Source organism: Sorex araneus, chromosome 1 (genome assembly GCF_027595985.1).
Source record: "Sorex araneus isolate mSorAra2 chromosome 1, mSorAra2.pri, whole genome shotgun sequence".
NCBI classification, from domain to species: Eukaryota; Metazoa; Chordata; class Mammalia; order Eulipotyphla; family Soricidae; genus Sorex; species Sorex araneus.
The window spans coordinates 171,466,242-171,483,632 of NC_073302.1; the positions used below are offsets into that span (position 1 = coordinate 171,466,242).

At 39.0% G+C, this 17,391-nt stretch overlaps 1 protein-coding gene across 1 annotated transcript in view; it reads left to right on the forward strand.

The window, feature by feature from the left end:
- FAM81B (family with sequence similarity 81 member B) overlaps window positions 1-17,391 on the forward strand; it is an 80,955-nt gene that overhangs the window by 36,115 nt on the left and 27,449 nt on the right. The window contains exon 5 of the mRNA XM_055126650.1: window positions 4,015-4,133. Coding sequence (XP_054982625.1) covers window positions 4,015-4,133 — 119 coding nt within the window. The remainder of the gene's footprint in view (window positions 1-4,014; window positions 4,134-17,391) is intronic.

A 17,391-nucleotide genomic window follows, 5' to 3' on the forward strand; every position in this document is an offset into this window, starting at 1 on the left:
GTTCAAACTCAGTACATCAAGATCCTCCTCGAGCTGTATTATGAATTCACCACCAGAATCTCATGATTTTACAAGGAAGTAATCATGACGTAAAGAGAGGGGTTCAGCAGGGTGATACCATTTCACCGAAACTCTTCAGTGCCACCCTCAAGAACGTCATGCAACAACTGGAATGGGAAGGAATGACAGTGAAGTTAAACATTCAGCAACTACACCATCTCTGTTTCGCTGATGACATCATTCTAATAACACAAACATTAGCTAAGTGGAACAAATTCTGGCCAAGTTTGACTGTGAATGAGGAAAGGTAGGACTGCAGTTGAATCTCACCAAGACAATGTTCATGAAAAATGAACTAGTCCCTGACGTTCCATTTGCTCTCAATGGAACAAACATCTCCAAACACAGCAGTTATGTGTACCTGGGTCAAGAACTCAATATGAGAAATGACTTGGCACCAGAACTATGCAGGAGGAAGAGAGCAGCGTGGAACACCTTCAAGAACATCGAAGAAGTGGTTAAGAGGACAAATAACCTCAGCTCCAGGCACATCTTTTCGACTCCACCATTCTTCCAGCACTAACATACACCTCAGAAACCTGGGTCCTACGAAAACAGGATGAGAACGCTATTCGGGTATCCCAAAGAGAATCAAAAAAGCTATGCTTGGAGTATCACGTCTCACTCAAGTGAGAGAAGGAATCCGGAGTTCTGACTTCCATTGATGATCAAAAATCAGGGATGTTGTCTCATTTGTCAAGGCATCAAAAATCAGATGGGCCGGACACATAATGCGATTTCGAGATGACCGCTGGGCTAGAGCTGTTTCCGACTGGATTCCACGGACATCAAAAGACCACATGGCCGCCCACCTACAAGATGGTCAAACTTCTTTGTCAAAACCCTGAATGAACAGTTTGAGGCTCTTCCTGTTCTTGGAGGGAGCAGAAACCATTGGGCTACACTAGCACTCGACAGGGATGAATGGAGACGTTACTGGTGCCCACTTGAGCAAATAAAAGATCAACGGGATGACAAGTGACAAGTGACAAGTGACATTGCAATTATTTTGAAAGTCTAAGGGGGAAAATGTTTAACCTGGGAAAAAATTTCTCACAATTCTACAGCAAAATGGCAATCTCGACCAACACTCAGCTGCCTTTCTCATTAGTCTTTTTAGGCTGAGGGTAGCTGAGCCTGGAACCATTAGGAAGCTGAAATTTTATTTGTAATCTTTAAAATTATATCATGAACTCTCCCATCTGTTATTTTAAATTTTCTATGACCCATACAATATGACTTGTGACATTGTTCTTAAACATTAAAAATTACTTTCTGGAAAACTTCTTCTCATTATTCCCATCCTCTACCGTCTTAGAAGTGTTATGATCAGGAATGAACATAGTGATTCATGAAGTTCTTGATGACTGTTGACAAATTGGTTTCCCAAAAGTGTAGAGCTGGTTCCGCTTCCATTAGAAATATATGAGAGTCCTTTTTTCACTTTCTAGGCTAGAATTTATGCTTTTTTTAAAAAAAAAATATTTGCTTATTTGAATGCTAGAAATGAGCCTCATTACTTTTGCAAAATAACTATGACAATTTGCATGTCTCTTCAATAATCTGTTAAAGTCTTTGGCAAATTTCTCTTTTAGGGCTTTTAGTGCCTTTTAATTCTTATTGCCACTTACCTGTCTTATTAAATAAGTTTAAAAACCATAGGTATATTAGTAAATGGTTAATACAGTTCTTTTCTGTAGGATAAAAATGTGATCTAAAGTGTTTGACTGCTTTTGGTGGAGTAAATACTCTCACCATGATTAACTTCAAACACCAACATGATGGTACTGAATGCATTGAGGGGAGATATATGGATGACAGGCTCTCACAATCTAGTATCCACTGATTCCAGCATACCTTGGCAATAACATGGGTTATGGCTCTCCAGCCTGCTTATATCAAGTTGGCATATGGCAGCACTGGGGATTTAATTCATGACCACTTTTGTAAACCAAGCACTTTAAACCACTAAGCTATTCCTCCAGATCCCTCTCATTATTTTTTAAGAATAAACAATATGATTCATGGGGCTAGAAAGAAAGTACAGAGGGTAGAGCACTTGCCTTGCACGTGGCTAGGTTCAATCTCTGACATTCTTTCAGGTCCCCTGAACACCACCAAGAGTAATCCCTGAGCACCATCAGGCAAGGCTCCAAAACTAAGCAAACAAAAAGAATATTCAATGAAATTCAGAAAAAAATAGTACCCTCTATAATTTCCAATTTTATGGCTTAGCTTTTTGTGCTTCAATCTTTTTAATTCCATTTGATAAATAGCATGACTACATTAGTAAGCAGAACAAATATAAATAAATAAATGTAGCTAGAAGTTCAAACACCATTTGTGAAATTTCTCCACCCATTGATTGTACTTATCACGTCCCACATATTTATCATACTTACTAAGGTTCATATAACAAATTTGTGTTTTTCAAAGTCTTATGATTTCAGTTTTTTAGTATTACAACAATCGTTGAGGGAGCACGCCCAGATATACTCATGAGTTACCCCTGGCTCTGCACGCAGGGATCACTCCTGACAGGATGACATCCTCCTCATCCTGTCATCCTGTTATCCCCATATGGGATGTGGGGATTGAACCCAGTATTGGTCATATGCAAGGCAAGTGCCCTATCTATGCTCCAGTCCAATATGACAATTATTTATATATATAATATATATTTTTCCTTAACATTGAAATTTTTTGGTTGTCAATATATTATGTTTTACATACAAGCATAAATTTTTAGTTTAAAAATTAATACTCTATATGCATGCAAATAGTATAAGACTACTATTTTGGGGCCCATCAATCTGGTGACATAGGATAGTTAGCTCTATTTCAAAGTGCATTATTAGTATCGTTAGACATCAAGATCAAACCTGAAACACACTCAAGACCTAAATTTCGAATGTTCCATAAAAATCTAGAACAATAGGGCATTGGGGGTGGGATGCTGACATTGGTGGTGAATTTGGAGTTGAATGATTACAACCCTAAAATTCTATTATTAATAGGATTGTAAGTCACTGTACTAAAATTGGAAAAAAAAATTTTTTTTAATGGTTGAAAAGGAAGCACACCCATTTGTAAGAAAACACGCAACCTGGAGATTCTTCTGACAGCGATTTATTCAGAGACCTTCTCATGCAAAACGGGAAAGAGGAACGAGGGACGAACAAGAAGAAAACCACACCTAGCTAGGCAGCTTCCCTCCTTATATACCCCTCGCTGCCTCCTTACGCCCAAGTGTCTGCAGCTGATAGACTAGTTACAGCTCATGGCGTGACAAGACATCCTGATTCCTTATCAGGTGTTATCTACGAAGCACGATGTAATTAACAAGAAACAGGTGTCCACGAAGCGCGGTCCCGTGGCGGCTCTCCACACCCATTTGTACTCAGTGATTACTCCTTGCTCTGTGCTCAAGGATCACTCCTGGCAGACTTGGTGAACCATATAGGGTGCAGAGAATTCCTCAGCTGCATGTAAGACAAATGCCCTACCTGCTGTACTACTGTTCCAGCCCCCAAAGAGATGAAAAACTTTTTTTCTAAACTTCTTAATTAATTCTATAGTAAATATTTTGGGAACATTTTATATCAATAATCACTAAACAGCAACCTAGCCATATCAGCATACTATAAATTTTGTTTGTTCCATATAATATTTGTAAAACATTTGAATAAGAAGTAAATACTTAAAACTATACAGATTTATCACAAAGTCTGTATTCTGTCTTCTTTGGATGCATTGATGAGCAATTGTTCCAACTGAGCAATGATCAATTGAAATTAAACTATTACTGCCTCTCCCTTGGATAAACTAAGGGTGCTTCTCCCTGACAGAACTATTAGACTAACTAGAAATTATTCTGTTTTGTAAGTTTTGTTTGGATGATGCTTTTCTATCATGTGAGAAAACACTGATGAGAATTTTGACTAAAAATTACAGATTTTAGAAAACCAGATCAGAATTCGAGACCAAATGACAACAGGAACTAATTATGCAGTTCAGGAGCTGAACAACAAACATCTTCAAGGAGTTGGAGATCTTCGAGGAAGAGTAGCTAGGTAAGAAGCATGTTAACTAACATGTCCACTGAATTCTCATTCCCAACTAAATTTCATGTTGTGTAAAACCAGACACTTCATTTACATTAAGCTAAACTTATGAGGTTCTTAAGAAACTACATATAAGAATTTGAAAGCCTCATGCTATGCAGAATGAAGTTTAATTCCATCTGAAAGTGACAATAGTATTAACTTTAAGGCGCTCAAATGGTCTAAATGTTCACATTTATCCAAAGACACACTCTGAGCCATGTATAAAATCCTTATAGGAGTCAAATTCCAATGAACAAAACATTCAAACTACATACAAGTTGCATAACAGACTGTAAAAGACTTTACTGTTAGATTAACTTTAGAACAGCATATTTTGTATGATATTTTTGACATTTTATAAGTCATTAATGATATACGTTTTAGCAAAATACAATTCAGGATAATAGCTTAGCCTTTCCATTTTGCTAGCTCTTCATTCTCTCTGCTGAAATTCCCACCTCTGCCTTTCGAATCCTCTCTGAAGTGTCAATGACCAATTAAGAATAAGGTGATCAGGGGCTGGAGTGATAGCACAGTGGGTAAGGTATATGCCTTGCACACGGCCGACCTGGGTTCGATTCCCAGCATCCCATATGGTCCCCTGAGCACCGCTAGGAGTAATTCCTGAGTGCAAAGCCAGGAGTAATCCCTGCGCGTCGCCGGGTGTGACCCAAAAAGCAAAAAAAAAAAAAAAAAAAAAAGAAGAAGAAGAAGGTGATCAGACATAGAATTATTGCACTCATTTGTGGAATATAAAACAACATAGTATGAAAATAATACCCAATAACTGTAGAACACGGGCCAGGGGGATTTGTCCATGGTTAGAAGCTTGCCTCAAGTGCTGGGAGATAGAAAAGGGACCACTATGACATCCAAAGTTAAAAATGATCACTTTGGATAAGAACTGCTTATTGAAAGTAGGTAAAGGAAGAAACATGATAACCCCTCAGTAGCTGTACTGCAAACAATAATGAACAAAAAAAGTGGGGGAGGGGAGAGAGAGGGAGAGACAAAGTACCTGCTATAGAGTTACACTGGATTGGAGTGGGGTGGCAGGAGGGAAACTGGGAACATCCATTTTATAAAATGGGAAATGTACACTGGTAGAGAGATGGATGTCGGAACATTGTATGATTGAGACCCAATCATGAACAGCTTTCTGTGTATCTCATGGTGATTAAATTTTTATTTTAATGAGGTGATCAAAGCCTTAAACCAACCTACCCTAGGGTATCTGTCCTTTCAATTAAGCATTTACTGTATGCCATGAAGTGTGTAGGATTCGGGGGTTCAGAAACAGTGCCAGCTGTTCAATCTACCATAGAAACACAGTGATCAGGTGAACAATGGAAGTCTGAAGTGCTAAGAGGACATCCTACTAGGCTAGCATAAAACAATCTTTCTGCAAAAATCATAATTTGAGATTTGAAAGTCTTATAGCAGGCAAATAGGCAAGAGTGGGGGAAGTATTCCCCACAAGAAGAATAGCGTGTGCAAAAGAGCTGAGGGGTGAGTTGATGACATGGTGCAGAGTCTACCAGTGTGAAGAATATTTCGTTTGAGTTTTGGAGGGATGCATTAAGGAAAGATGAAAATTAGGAAATGAGGCTAGGGAAGTGGCCCAGAATTGGATTATGAGGAGTTCTGCGGGCTAAAGTAGAGTTTGAACTTTATGTTGGTTACAAATTGATGTGAGATGTTAAGTAAAGGGCTGACATGTCATGTTTAGTGACTTTCAAGTAGCAGAATTGAAGGGTTACAGAATAAGAGCATGGAGATGAAAGGAAGCCTATTGCAAAAATCATGTTGAAAAGTGTCATGACCAAAAGCACTAACCATGAATGTCTAAAGCAGTTGTAGGAGACAGACATTAGGAAAATAGAACCTATAGGATTTGTATCTATATACTTATGTACACTTCCATACATACATGCATATAAAAGTACTTATACTACAGTTGTATATTTATACTTATAACACATAAATTCATCTACTTGCTACGTACAAAAGTATATTTATATTTGAGCTATAAATAATCGATGATAAAACAAATTTCAATAAGTCCATTAGCCAACTTAGACTTGCTAATCTGTGCTATCACTTTGTAAGGGACATGAACATTCAATATCTGGGATGGGGTTGATTATTTTGTTTTGTTTCTGGTGGTACCAAAAACAAATTCCAGGCATGTACACCTTTAAGACTCATGCTTTTCAACTGAGCCATGTCTTAGATTCCCAAATATCTTTTAAATGAAATTTGGAATTTGATTCAATTTGGTAGTGTATTGATTTGCTCATTCATTTTTTCTCAAACTACTTAAAAATCGATTCATATTTTTCTTGTAACTTCCTTATTATAATATATGTATAACAAAATAAAATGAAACTAAGAAGTAATGGAATAATGTGAAAAGATGTGTAACTCTTCTTTTTCTCTACTTCAATCTTTTGTGTTTTTCCTAAAGTTAAAAAACTTGTATTTTGTATATATTTAAGCTATAACAATGATTATTTGACATCTATATGCATTTTAAATGAATACCACTAATTAAAAAGTGTTAATTATCAAGTTAATTAACATATCTTTTACTCACACTGTATTATTATTTTTTGTTATAAGAATACTTACAATCTACACTTTTAGCACAGTTCTATTAACTCAATACATTAACTATAGTAATTTTGTAATTAGAAATCTAGACTAATCTAGAGTATATGACTACAAATTCATACCCTTTTTCCAATGCCTCCCTACTTCTCCTTTTGCCCCACTCCTCCCCACTATTCTACTCTCTGCTTCTATGTATTCAACCACTTTTAGATTCCCCATATAAATGAATTCCTAGTGACTTTTTTCTGTGTATAGTTTCTCATATCATAAAGTTCTCCAGGTTTAGTCATGTTTTCATATATATAAATATATATATATAATACATTTCACAATTTCTTTCTTTTTCTTTTTTGGGTCACACCCAGCAATGCTCAGGGGTTACTCCTGGCTCTGCATTCAGGAGTTACTGCTGATGGTGCTTGGGGACCATGTGCGATGCTGGGAATCAAACCCAAGTCGGCCTCGTGCAAGGCAAATGCCCTATCCACTGTACTATCGCTCCAGCCCCACAATTCCTTTATATATTCACCATTTCTAGACACTTTGATAGTTTCCATTATTGAGTTGTGAATATTGCTGCACCTGAACATGGAATATATATACTTTTTTCAACTATTAATTTTATTTCCTTTGAGTATTTACCTAGAAGATTTTGTTCAAGTATTTACCATTCAGCAATGATATATGTATCACTGTATCACTGTCATCCCATTATTCAGTAACGTCTCCATTCATTCTAGCCCTGAGATTTTTTTTCCTTTTTCTTTTTTTTTCTTTTTATTTTATTGAATCACCATGTGGAAAGTTACAAAGCATTCAGGCTTAAGTCTCAGTTATACAGTGATCGAACACCCATTCCTTCACCATTGCCCATATTCCACCACCAAGAACCCCGGTATACCTCTCCTTCCCCCCGCCACCTGTTTAGCTGATAATTTTCACTTTACTTTCTCTTTACTTTTATTACATTTGGTATTTCCACAAACAACTCACTATATTGTTTGGAGTTCCCCCTTGCAAAATCAGACCTGCTGGAAAGGAAGCATTTGATAACTTGTTTTCCATTGCTGAGAATGAAGAGGTATGAGGTCAGTTTTGGATTTCTGTGTTTTAGTATTTTAGTAACTAAGTCCAGGGAAAATTCTGTCAGAAATTGCATCATTGCAAGTTCGTACCTCTCTTTAGTGGTCCTTCTAAGATGGCGGTCACCACACCTTCCCCAAGAAAGAAAAGGCCGAGAGGGAAAAATCTTTCCCCTCCTGGGGCGGCATGGGGCCGTGGCTCAGTTAACAGTCTAGAGACATTTCTGCAAGAAGCTGTTGGCACCAAAAGTAGTTTAGCTGGCCTCCAGGATCATGGTCATCCAGCAACGGAGAGGCCACACACATGAGGCCACCCAGATCACATCTCGGTGGGGAGTGGGGCCGGTCCCACCCATGTCCCGAGATCTCGCAAGCATCCCACTGCTGCAAGCTCGTACCTCTCTTTAGTGGTCCTTGTAAGATGGTGGTCGCCACGCCTTCCCCCCTCCCCGCCCCGGAAAGAAAAGACTGAGAGAGAAAAACCTTTCCCCTCCTGGGGCGGCATGGATGGGGCCTTGCTAGCCCTGAGATTTTAGCAGCCTCTTTTTACTAATCCTTCCCAATGGTGCTTTCAGGGTCAGGAGAATGAGACCCATCGTTGTTGCTGTTTTGGGCATATGAATATGCCACAGGGAGCTTGCCAGGCTCTGCCGTGCAGGCAGGATACTCTCAGTAGCTTGCCAGGTTCTCCGAGAGGGAGAACTAGACAAAAAGAGTTCTGGAAGCTTTGGTTTATATGTAGTATATATGTTTGTCCTAATTTTAATTATTTGAATAATTTCTATGCTGTTCTTCATAATAGCTGTACCAATGTTCCCCAATAGTATATAAAAGTTGACTTTTCTTACATATTTAAAAACACTGTTGTGTTATTATTTTGTATTATAGTCATTATGGGAGATTCGGTTTTAATTTGCTTCCCTGATGATTAGCAATATTGAGCACAATTTCATATACCTATTGGTCATTGATACATTGATAGCATTGGATGAAGTTCTATGAAGGTTTTTTGCCCACTTTTTAATCATGTGACCATTTAGAGCCTACTCTTTATTTTGCTTTATCCAAAAGTTGTTTCATATGATCCTCATCAATTCTCAGACCTAGAGAATTAATTCTAGAGTCAGTCTCTTGGGTGGCAGATGTGAAGTTGGGGTGTGTGAAACAAAACCTTCACCACTCAAGGAGAAACTGGGATTTGATGGTATCTTCCAAAAATTGCATGATTTTGTGTCAGAGGTGAATTTTACAGAATAAATGTGACTCAGTTTTTTCTGTACATTATTATGTCCATATTTCATAATTTCCAGAGTGAGGGAATCTTAATATCCAAGAACAGAAAAAAACAGGGGCCAGGAGAACTTGTCCATGTTTGGGACCTTGCCACAAGTTGTGGGGGACAGAGGGCAAGTTAGGATAAAAGGACCACTATGACAATGATATTTGGGAATGATCACTCTGATCAACAACTGAGTGCTGAAAGTAGATAAAGGGATACATATGATAACCTTTCAGTATCTGTATTGCAAACCATAATGCCCAAATGTGAAGGGAGAGAGAGAGAGAGAGAGAGAGAGAGAGAGAGAGAGAGAGAGTGAGAGAAGTGTTTGTCATAGAGGCAGAGGCAGGCGTGGGTGGGCAGAGGGATGGGAGGGAAACTGGGGACATTGGTGGTAGTAGGAAATGTACACTGGTGAAGGAATGGGTATTGGAACATTGTATGACTGAAATCCTATCATGAAAAACTTTGTTGACTGCATATCTCACAGTGATTCAATATTATTTAAAAAAAAAGGTTGTTTTTTTTTAAGTGAGGGAATCTTAAAGTGTTTCTGGATGTTTCTCAGCAGGAATTGATTTTTGTGTAGATTGAGGCATGGTTTTATTCAGCTTCCAGTTCCTTAATTTCCATTTTGCTTTCCAGTTACTTAACTATTCCTTCTTGAGCAGAGACTTTAGTTCAAAGTCGTATTTTTCCTTGAAGTATTTCCCACTTAAAAAGTTCCTTTAATCTATTTGCTAATCTTAGATCAGACAAGCTAAAAGCCATAGATTTAAATTCATCCTTTCTCAAAGCCTTGTCCTTTTTTGGTTCTTTTACTAGGCAAATGACAAGCTGAGACATGATTCCTAGCAAACACTTCACTGCATCATATGTCAGACTCAAATATTCAAGCACTTTCATTAATATGAGGTGATCAGAGTAATTTGGCATGCTTTGAAACCTTATTTATCCTTGATCTCATAGATCTGTTCCAAATGCAAAAAGGAAAATGGGAGTATATAATGATCCTTGTAGGCATGGCTATATGAGTTCACTCTGTAGAAACAGCCATAGTTTTATTTGATTGTTTGGGGCCCAGAGTATATCCACATAGGATATGGACATGTCAAATTTTGAAAAGTTAAGAGTGGGAGCTTCTAGTTAAAGATAATAGCACAGTGAGCCTAGAAATTTAAGTTTGTGGGAGAGCATTTTCCTTGCATGTGTGTGGCTATAAGTTTGATCCCCAGTATTAGAATAGAATAGAATAGAAAATAATAGAATAGAATAGAATAGAATATTCTTATAGTCCTCTCACTTTTGGCAGCTTAATTTCAGTTAAATATGAAAGAATGAGGGTATACCTCTGATAGACTGTGTAACATTCTGTGGCATAATTTTTAAAATCAAAGAAGGAGAACTCCAACTATTCTATGATATGGAAATTGCCATAACTACTGACCATAAACAGATCGCTCACACCAAATACTGTGATATTCACACTGATCGTCTTCCTTAGACCCTAAATACAATGAATTCCTACAACCTGAGTTTGTAATCATTAAAGGCATAGGCCAAGCAATTTGAATAAAACAGTATCACCAGGGGTGTGGTTGGGTTACAGGTGTAGGTCTGTGATGCTGACCTGAGTCTCTCTAGGAAATATCTATTTGGGGTGGGAAGGCACCTAGAAATGCTCAGGAGACCCTAGGCCATATTAATCATCCTCCTCAGCCAAGAAAAGGCAGAGGTACAATGCAAAGGCCTAAAGACATGTACTCAGGCTCTGAGTCCTGGGAATCACCACCCAGGTCACCCACTGGTGGTGGTTCAGACATCCAAGACTGTCCCCAGTGGTGCTTGAGGAATCAAAGATGCTCAAGGTACTATGTGGTGCCAGGAATCAAATCAGGTCAAGGTTGGCCACATGCCTCACTGCTGTACTATCTTCTGTCCCCAGGAAATGTTCCCTTTAGAAAATATGGGGGGGGGGGGGTGGCTGCAGAGCAATACGACAGAGCAATTGCTTTGCATGCAGCCAACCTTACTTCAATCCACCAGAAGTAATTTTCTGAGTTCAGAGCCAGGAGTAACCCCTGAGCATTGCTTGAGTTAGGAGCCAGGAGTAACCTCCAAGCACTGTTGGATGTGATCCAAGCACCTCATCCCCCTCCAAAAAATTATTTTGTATCTCTTTTAGTCATCAGGTCAGCAACACAGAACATATAAGGAAGTATAGCTACATATATGTCACTTATCGGCTGGACCTGCTCCTTCACATTCAGAGCTCAGAGAACTGGCTGGAGCCAGCTCACCTGAGGAAGGGAGAAGACAGCTGCGTCTCGAAAGACCAGCTGTGCCTTAGTGACTGTTTGTGAGAGACACCAACTATGTGAGGAAGAAAATGGGGAGACATGCCCACTGCCGGGACATAATAGAGTTGGTAACAGAAGTCTGAATCAAGGAGGAGATCTACTAGCCACAAAATATATATCCACCGAGCTTCCACAAACAGTAAGGATCCATCCAAGATGTCAAGTGTAGATCTCAGGAAGAATGCAGCAGATGCATTAAATTAAAAATCACTGCAGAACAGGGAGATAATAACACTTGTGAGTTCTATTTCCAGGTTGAAATCTTGGTCCACATGGCCCCCTGACCAACCCTAGGTGTGACTAGGAGGGCCCAGTACCACCAGGTAGCCTGGTAATCCCGATACCAGCTGCCCAAGCAGCACCTCCTCTTTGAGCCCTAGTATTAGACACCATCGCATGGAGACTCGGTGGGGCCTCCAGGCCTCAGGGGTTCCCCTTGGGATACCCCTCGACCACCACTGCCAAAATGAATCACTCAAAGAGAAGCAAAAATGGGTGATGGCCAATGAGTATCCTCTTGAGAGAAATTATCTAAAGAATCACAGTTCAAACTACAGTGTCTCTTGTTTCAAACAAATTAAGAGGGGGAAAAAACAGAAGTAGAGCTTCATTTATGTGTTCCTTTGCTCCTTCTCCCAAAAGCCCTAGTTGTGGTAATTTACCATAATAAAGCCAGTCAGACCAGCTTCTTCAACCTCTATGGAGCATGACTGGTTGCAAAGAATGTAACAGACTTGTGGGGCAAGGGAGGACACCATAGTATATCTGGTAGGGCATTTGTCTTGCATACTGCTGACCTGGGTTCAATCCCTAACACCCCAATACCCCGTATGGTCCCAAGCCCATCAGGAGTAACTCCTGAGTGCAGAGCCAGAAGAAACCCTTGAGCACTGCTGGGTGTGCTAAAATAAACCAAGCAAAACAAACAAAAACAAAACAAAAAAAAAGAGACTCTGTGGCAGGTCCAGGTTGCAACTTAGCCTTGCCAGCCCCAAAGAAGGGAATAGTCTGGCCCTATATTGAACACAATTTCAGTTACCCATCCTGGCAGCTTGGATCCAGACATGAGAGCCATTGTCTCAGACACAGTAGAGCAAGGACTAGGGTATTTATACACTGAGCCCCTAAGATGAGGGACAATCTACAAGCACCTCTAAAGCATTGTATTGAAGTTGTGGCCATTTCTTACTCTGCTCTGCCTAAGCCCAAGTTTGCAGCTCCCATTATAAACTAAACTAAATTGGTTTTACTTGAGGAGACTATCTCGACCTTGGGCTTAATTATTAAAGGGGCATTTTCCCACACCCACTAAATCTACAAAGAATTTGTCTCTGACATGAATCTATAAGGTACATAGAGGAAAATGTAGGCAGAACTCTCCATGACATTGAAGCTAAAAGCATCTTTAAGGATGAAACAGCACTGACCATGCAAGTGGAAGCAAACATAAACAAATGGGACTACATCAAATTAAGAAGCTACTGCACTTCAAAAGAAACAGTGACCAAAATACAGAAAGAGCCCACAGAATGGGAAAGAATATTTATCCAATACCCATCTGATAAGGAATTAATATCCAGGATATACAAGACACTAGTAGAATTGTATAAGAAAAAAAAACCTCCAACCCCATCAAAAAATGGGGAGAAGAAATGAACAGAAGTTTCCTCAAAAAAAGAAATACAAATGGCCAAAAGGCACATGAAAAAATCCTCCACATTGCTAGTCATCTGTGAGATGCAAATCAAAACAATGAGATATCATCTCACACCACAGAGACTGGCACACATTCAAAAGAACAAAAGCAACCAGTGCTGGCGTAGATGTGGGGGGAAAGGGATGCTCTTTCACTGTTGGTGGGAATGCCGACTGCTCCAGCCTTTCTGGAAAACAACATGGACAGTCCTTCAAAAACTAGAACTTGAGCTTCCATATGACCCTGCAATACCACTTCTAGGAATATATCCTGAGGATGCAAAAAAGCATAGTAGAAATGACATCTGTACCTATATGTTCATTGCAGCACTGTTCATAATAGCCAAAATCTGGAAACAACCCTAGAACAGATGAATGGTTAAATCAACTTTGGTACATCTATACAGTGTTACGCTATGCAGCTGTTAGTAAAGATGAAGTCATGAAATTTGCTTATAAATGGATAGACATGGAGTGTATCATGCTAAGTGAAATGAGTCAAAAAGAGAGGGACAGACATAGAAGGACTGCACTCATTTGTGGAGTATAGAATAACATCACATGAAACTGACACCCAAGAACAGTTGATTCAAGGGCCAGGAGGATTGACCCATAGCTTGAAGACTGCTTCATGAGTGGAGGAGAGAAGGCAGATGGAATAGAGAAGGGATCACTAAGAAAATGATGACTGGAGGAATCAGTCGGGATGGGAGATGTATGCCAAAAGTAGATAATGGACCAAACATGATGACCTCTCAGTGTCTGTGTTGCAAGCCATAATGCCCAAAAGTAGAGAGAGAGTATAGGGAATATTGTCTGCCATGGAGGCAGGGGGAGGGTGGGTAAGGAGGGGTATACCAGGAATATTGGTGGTGGGGAATGTGCACTGGTGGAGCGATGGGTGTTTGATCATTGTGTGATTGTAACCCAAACATGAAAGCTTAAAACTATCTCACAGTGATTCAATAACATTAAAAAAAAAAGAATTTGTCTCTGAAATATAAACTTACCGCAGCCACAGCAATAGACAGGGTGGTTGACAACTAGGGTTAAGTCCTCAGCAGACTGTAAACCTACAAAGGCAGGGACTATGAACACAGAAACTTGGAACCTCAAAAACAAATGAACATATGGGAAATGACTTTACAAATTTAATAAAAACCCAGCTTTAATGCTCTGGGGTGAGCTGAGAATGACCTCACTGTGTACAACAGAATTCTCAAAGGCTTGGAAGTTTGTCGCTCAGGAGCCTCAGTGGGGAATTGTGGGAAAAGATGAACACTTTGTGCAACACACAGGAAGGAACTGAGAAAAGGGAGAGGCAGAATAAGGAAACACAATAGCTTGCTCTTAGCCTTTTCATTCATTGCTATTGACTTCAATTCCATGTGCATTTTACATTGATTAAAATAAGAGCTAAGGGGCTGGAGCAGTAGCACAGAGGGTAGGGCGTTTGCCTTGCAAGCAGCCAGCCAACCTGGGTTAGATTCCCAGCATCCCATGTGGTCCCCTGAAGCATCGCCAGGAGTAATTCCTGAGTGCAGAGCCTAGAGTAACCCCTGACCCAAAAAGTAAAAAAATTAATAAATAAATTAAAGTTTAAAAATTAAAATAAAATAAGAGCTAAAAGGTTTCCTCTGCAAAGGAGATTGTCCAGGGGACAAGGAGAAAGTGATCTGCATGCACAGGGCCCTGAGTTTGACTCCCAGAGTCACACCCCCTCTTCATCTGCCCACACTTCAGGAATAGGCTTAATGGCCCCAGGTCCTAGCACTGCCCAGTGAATATTTTCCACAGTGCAGCCTCCAGGCTGTCTGGCAAAAACAAAAACATCCAATAACAATAGGGGATAGGCAAATTGAAACTGCTTGGGGGGGGGGCGGAAATGGAAGGGAAAAATTAAAAATTTTAGTACATGTAATTAAAGTAGGTTTGACCTGTGTAGAAGGCCCCAGAGCAGGTTAAATATAAGTTTAAAATAATGAGTTCTTTTTTAAGTAAATAAGCAAGAACTAGGACCCAAAAGATAGCATAATGGACTGAGCTCATGCTATGCCATGGGGGTCTGGGTTCTATAAACAGCCGCCCCCCACCTCTGAAAATCAAGAGCAGCCCACACAAATAGAAAATTATTTGCAATGTAAAAATGCCAGCTGAGAAATGATATATATGTAGCAGACAAGTGAAATACATTCACCATTCACCTCAAACCTCCTGTAGCTCCTGAAGAAAATAATAGAACAAAATTTTCTATTATGTTTCCAGTTCTAAAATTCTGACATGAATATAAGAGAATAAGGCTTTCTAGAAACAAATCTTTGAATTTATGGACCAAATGAAAAAACTGTGAGTCCAGAAATGAGAACCTGGCTGAAATTGCTAATCAGCAAAGAATCATCAGGTGAAAAGAATAATCATTCAGTCTCAAGGCAGAGAAGACAAATTATTTAAAAGAAGGAAAAACATAGTCATCTGAGATGTCCTTCAACCATTGCCAGGAAAGAATGTTTCATGGTTCTTCATTCCAGAAAAAGAAAAAGCAGCACAATCATATTATATTAATCGCACTGTCCTTCAAGTGGGGGGGTGGAAATAGGCATTCTCAAGCACTCCAGAAAAATATTAATATGCTTGAGCCCATCTTTTGAAATCTGGATGACAGAATCTGGCCAAACAAGACATTAATCAAAATTAACATCTCAGGAAAAAATATAATAGTTTAAAAGACAGCAGAGAATAAAGACTTTAAATATAGAATGAATGAAAGATTAAATAACAGTGGGAGATCTAGTTACAGAACATTGTGTAAATGTCATAAAATGTGACATTTTAAAATAAGAAAAATATTAATAAAACTTTTGAAATAGCAAGTACATAAAACTTATTTCTCCTCTTGTCTGTGTGTGTGTGTCATATGGCCATTTAATGACACCATAGTTAAAATAGTTTCTAAAAAGTATAATTCCAATCAACAGCTCTTTTTTCTTATTTTTGGGACCACACCTGACAGTGCTCAAGGCTTACTTCCAGTTCTGTTCTCAAGGATCACTCTTGGCGAAGTTGGGGGAACCTATGGGTTACGGAATTGAACATGGGTTCACCATGTACAAGACTCAGACTACTACACTATTATTCCGGCCCCAACAGCTCTCTTTTTCCTGTAAAACAATATTACAGGGCCAGAGAAGTAACTTAATAGACTGGGCACAACATTTGCATGCAGGGGACCAAGGTTTGATCCCCAGTACCACATGCCCCCCCACCTTCCATTCTTTATGACTGGAGGCAACAATGGCTGAGCGTAGAGTGAGGATTAGCCCCTGAGCACCTTCAGGTATGGCCCCCAAACTGTAAAATAATAAAAATGAATTAAAAATGTTACAGATGTCTTATTTGTAAATTTGTTCTTAGCAATTCTCTAAATGACTCAAGATAAAAAATGTTGGCTATAGATCCTACATTTCTTTTTTTTTTTTAACTAATAGTAGTTTGTCTTATTTCCCTCTGACTCTCCTTAAGTATTCTAAATAAAAACTTAATTTAAAAAGTATTTTTAATTACTTAATTTAAAAAAGTGTTTGGGGGCATACAGTGCTATTACTCTACACTGCCATCAACATGCCATTGACTCTTCAGCCTTGTCCACAAGGCCCCTTCCGCTCCATTCTCTCTCACCTGCAGGTAACACTAATAGTGAGGCATCCAGTGTTCCTCCTCCTTCTGACTTAGTTTGCTTGTCATTTCTAGTTCTTTCATGTTGTAGCAAACTGGAGGGTTTTATCTTTTTTATATCAGAATAGTATTCCATTGACTACGTATGCCACAATTTCATTATCTCATTCTCAATTTGGCACTTGGCTTATTTCTAGACCTAATATTGCATTAGTGATGCAATGAATATGTTTTTATATACTTTGGATAAACATTTAGAAGTAGAATTTCTAGATATGGTAGTTCTTTAATTTTTTGAAAAATCTCCAAACTGTTTTCTGCAGAGGCTGAATTTGTTTACATTTCCACCAACAGTGAATGAGGGTTTCTTTTTACTGAATCCCCTCCAGCACTGGTTGTTTCTAGTCTCTTAGATCTATGCCATTCTCACTGGTCATATCTCATTGTTTCAACTTACATTTCTCTAAGACTCACTTATAATAGATATTTTTTCAGGGTCATCTGTATGTCATCTTCTTTGAAGA